The sequence below is a fragment of the Octopus bimaculoides genome, chromosome 25 (assembly GCF_001194135.2).
Source record: "Octopus bimaculoides isolate UCB-OBI-ISO-001 chromosome 25, ASM119413v2, whole genome shotgun sequence".
Lineage (NCBI taxonomy): Eukaryota > Metazoa > Mollusca > Cephalopoda > Octopoda > Octopodidae > Octopus > Octopus bimaculoides.
In genome coordinates this window covers 26,491,544-26,493,327 of record NC_069005.1, presented here as the reverse complement: position 1 = coordinate 26,493,327, position 1,784 = coordinate 26,491,544, and the positions used below count along the sequence as shown (strand labels likewise).

Sequence of the window (1,784 nt, the reverse complement as noted above, 5' to 3'; positions counted from 1 at the left end):
TTTCGTGCGGGTGACACGTAAAAGCACCCACTACACTCTCTGAGTGGTTGGCGTTAGGAAGGGCATCCAGCTGTAGAAACTCTGCCAAATTAGATTGGAGCCTGGTGTTACCATCCGGTTTCACCAGTCCTCAGTCAAATCGTCCAACCCATGCTAGCATGGAAAGCGGACGTTAAACGATGATGATGATGATGATGATGCGTATAAATTTTTGGATCTGAAAGACTATTAAGGAGAATAATAAGAATTGTGCAAATGCCTTCCACTTTTGGCTTCACAGAATAGAATCATTTCCAGCCATTATTCCATAACAGCTAGTAACATATCCTCTCCAATGTGATGAGGATGAGAATAAATACTCTAAACTATGTGGTCTGGGGTGGATGTACCAGGTTACTTTTACAAAAAACATAAAATACATATAAAAAAAAAAAAGAAGTTGTTTCATCAGAACTGACCATTTGTACTGCAGCTACATACTGTTTCTGTTCCACATAAATGTGGGCAATATTAAGCCAGACATCACAGAAATCAGCAGTCGCCTCACGGACTTGAGCAAATATATCTCTGGCTTCGTTGATGCAGCCTTTGTGGGCAAGAACACAACCTGGCAACAACAAAAATTATCTACTTTTACTGACATCAAAAACAACAACAACACAGTTGAACATTGACAAGGCTAAAATAAATAACAGACAACATGGCATGTACCCAGTGACGCCTTTCTGGCACTTGTGCCCGCGGCATGTGTAAGGACTTTCGAGCGAGATCGTCGCCAGTGCCCCTGGACTGGCTTTTGTGTGGGTGGCACATAAAATACACCATTTTGAGCGTGGCAGTTACCAGTACCGCCTGACTGGCCCTCGTGCTGGTGGCACGTAAAAGCACCCACTACACTCTCTGAGTGGTTGGCATTAGGAAGGGCATCCAGCTGTAGAAACTCTGCCAAATCAGATTGGAGCCTGGTGTAGCCATCTGGTTTCACCAGTCCTCAGTCAAATCGTCCAACCCATGCTAGCATGGAAAGCGGATATTAAACGGCGATGATGATGATGATGATGATGATGAGAATATGGAAATCAAAATGAAAAGTAGACTGCAAAGTGAAATACACTCTGTTTAATTCTGAAGATCTTCAGAGGCTGGAGAGAAATATGGTGGATGTATTATGTTAACCTGCATGTTTAATCCTAATCCTAACAGATAAAATTAAAATTACAGATATTTAACCCTTTAGCATTCAGATTACTCTGTCAAATGTAATGCTTATTTATTCACATTGTCTTGAATTAACTAGCCATCTGGTTCACCAGTCCTCAGTCAAATCGGCCAACCCATGCTAGCATGGAAAGTGGACGTTAAACAATGATGACGATGATGATGATGACAGCCATAATTTTAAAACAAAGCTAAACAGCGCTACTTAACAATGACAACAACTTACCAATTCCATTTGAAGCCCAAATATTGCGTGCATCATTTCTTAGTACCTGTTTGTACATAGCCAAAGCTCGGTCTTGGTGTCGTTTTTCCTGCAATTATCAAAATAATTTGGTTTCATTTTTTAGGTACAAAAAATAAACATTTCTTCCTAACACCCTCTATCCCTCCACCTGGGTTCACATTCACTGCATTCCTCTCCCTTTTGTTTTCCGCTCTTCTTTCTCTTCTCTCGTTAACTTACCTGCACACAATTTGTCCCTGATGAGTCTCTCACCTCAACAACCTAACATATTCTCCTGTCAGATTCACACACTCATTGCAGCAGTCCTTCAATTTTTCTA

At 41.1% G+C, this 1,784-nt stretch overlaps 1 protein-coding gene across 1 annotated transcript in view; it reads right to left on the bottom strand.

Annotated features, from left to right (window-relative positions):
* Positions 1 to 350: 350 nt before the first annotated feature.
* The window catches only part of LOC106877440 (RNA polymerase-associated protein CTR9 homolog), a 26,570-nt gene continuing 25,136 nt past the window's right edge, over positions 351 to 1,784 (bottom strand). Inside the window, exons 15-16 of the mRNA XM_052976669.1 lie at positions 1,445 to 1,532; positions 351 to 607 (exon numbers count right to left, since the gene is read on the bottom strand). Of these exons, the coding sequence (XP_052832629.1) occupies positions 366 to 607; positions 1,445 to 1,532 (330 nt within the window). The 3' untranslated portion in view covers positions 351 to 365. The remainder of the gene's footprint in view (positions 608 to 1,444; positions 1,533 to 1,784) is intronic.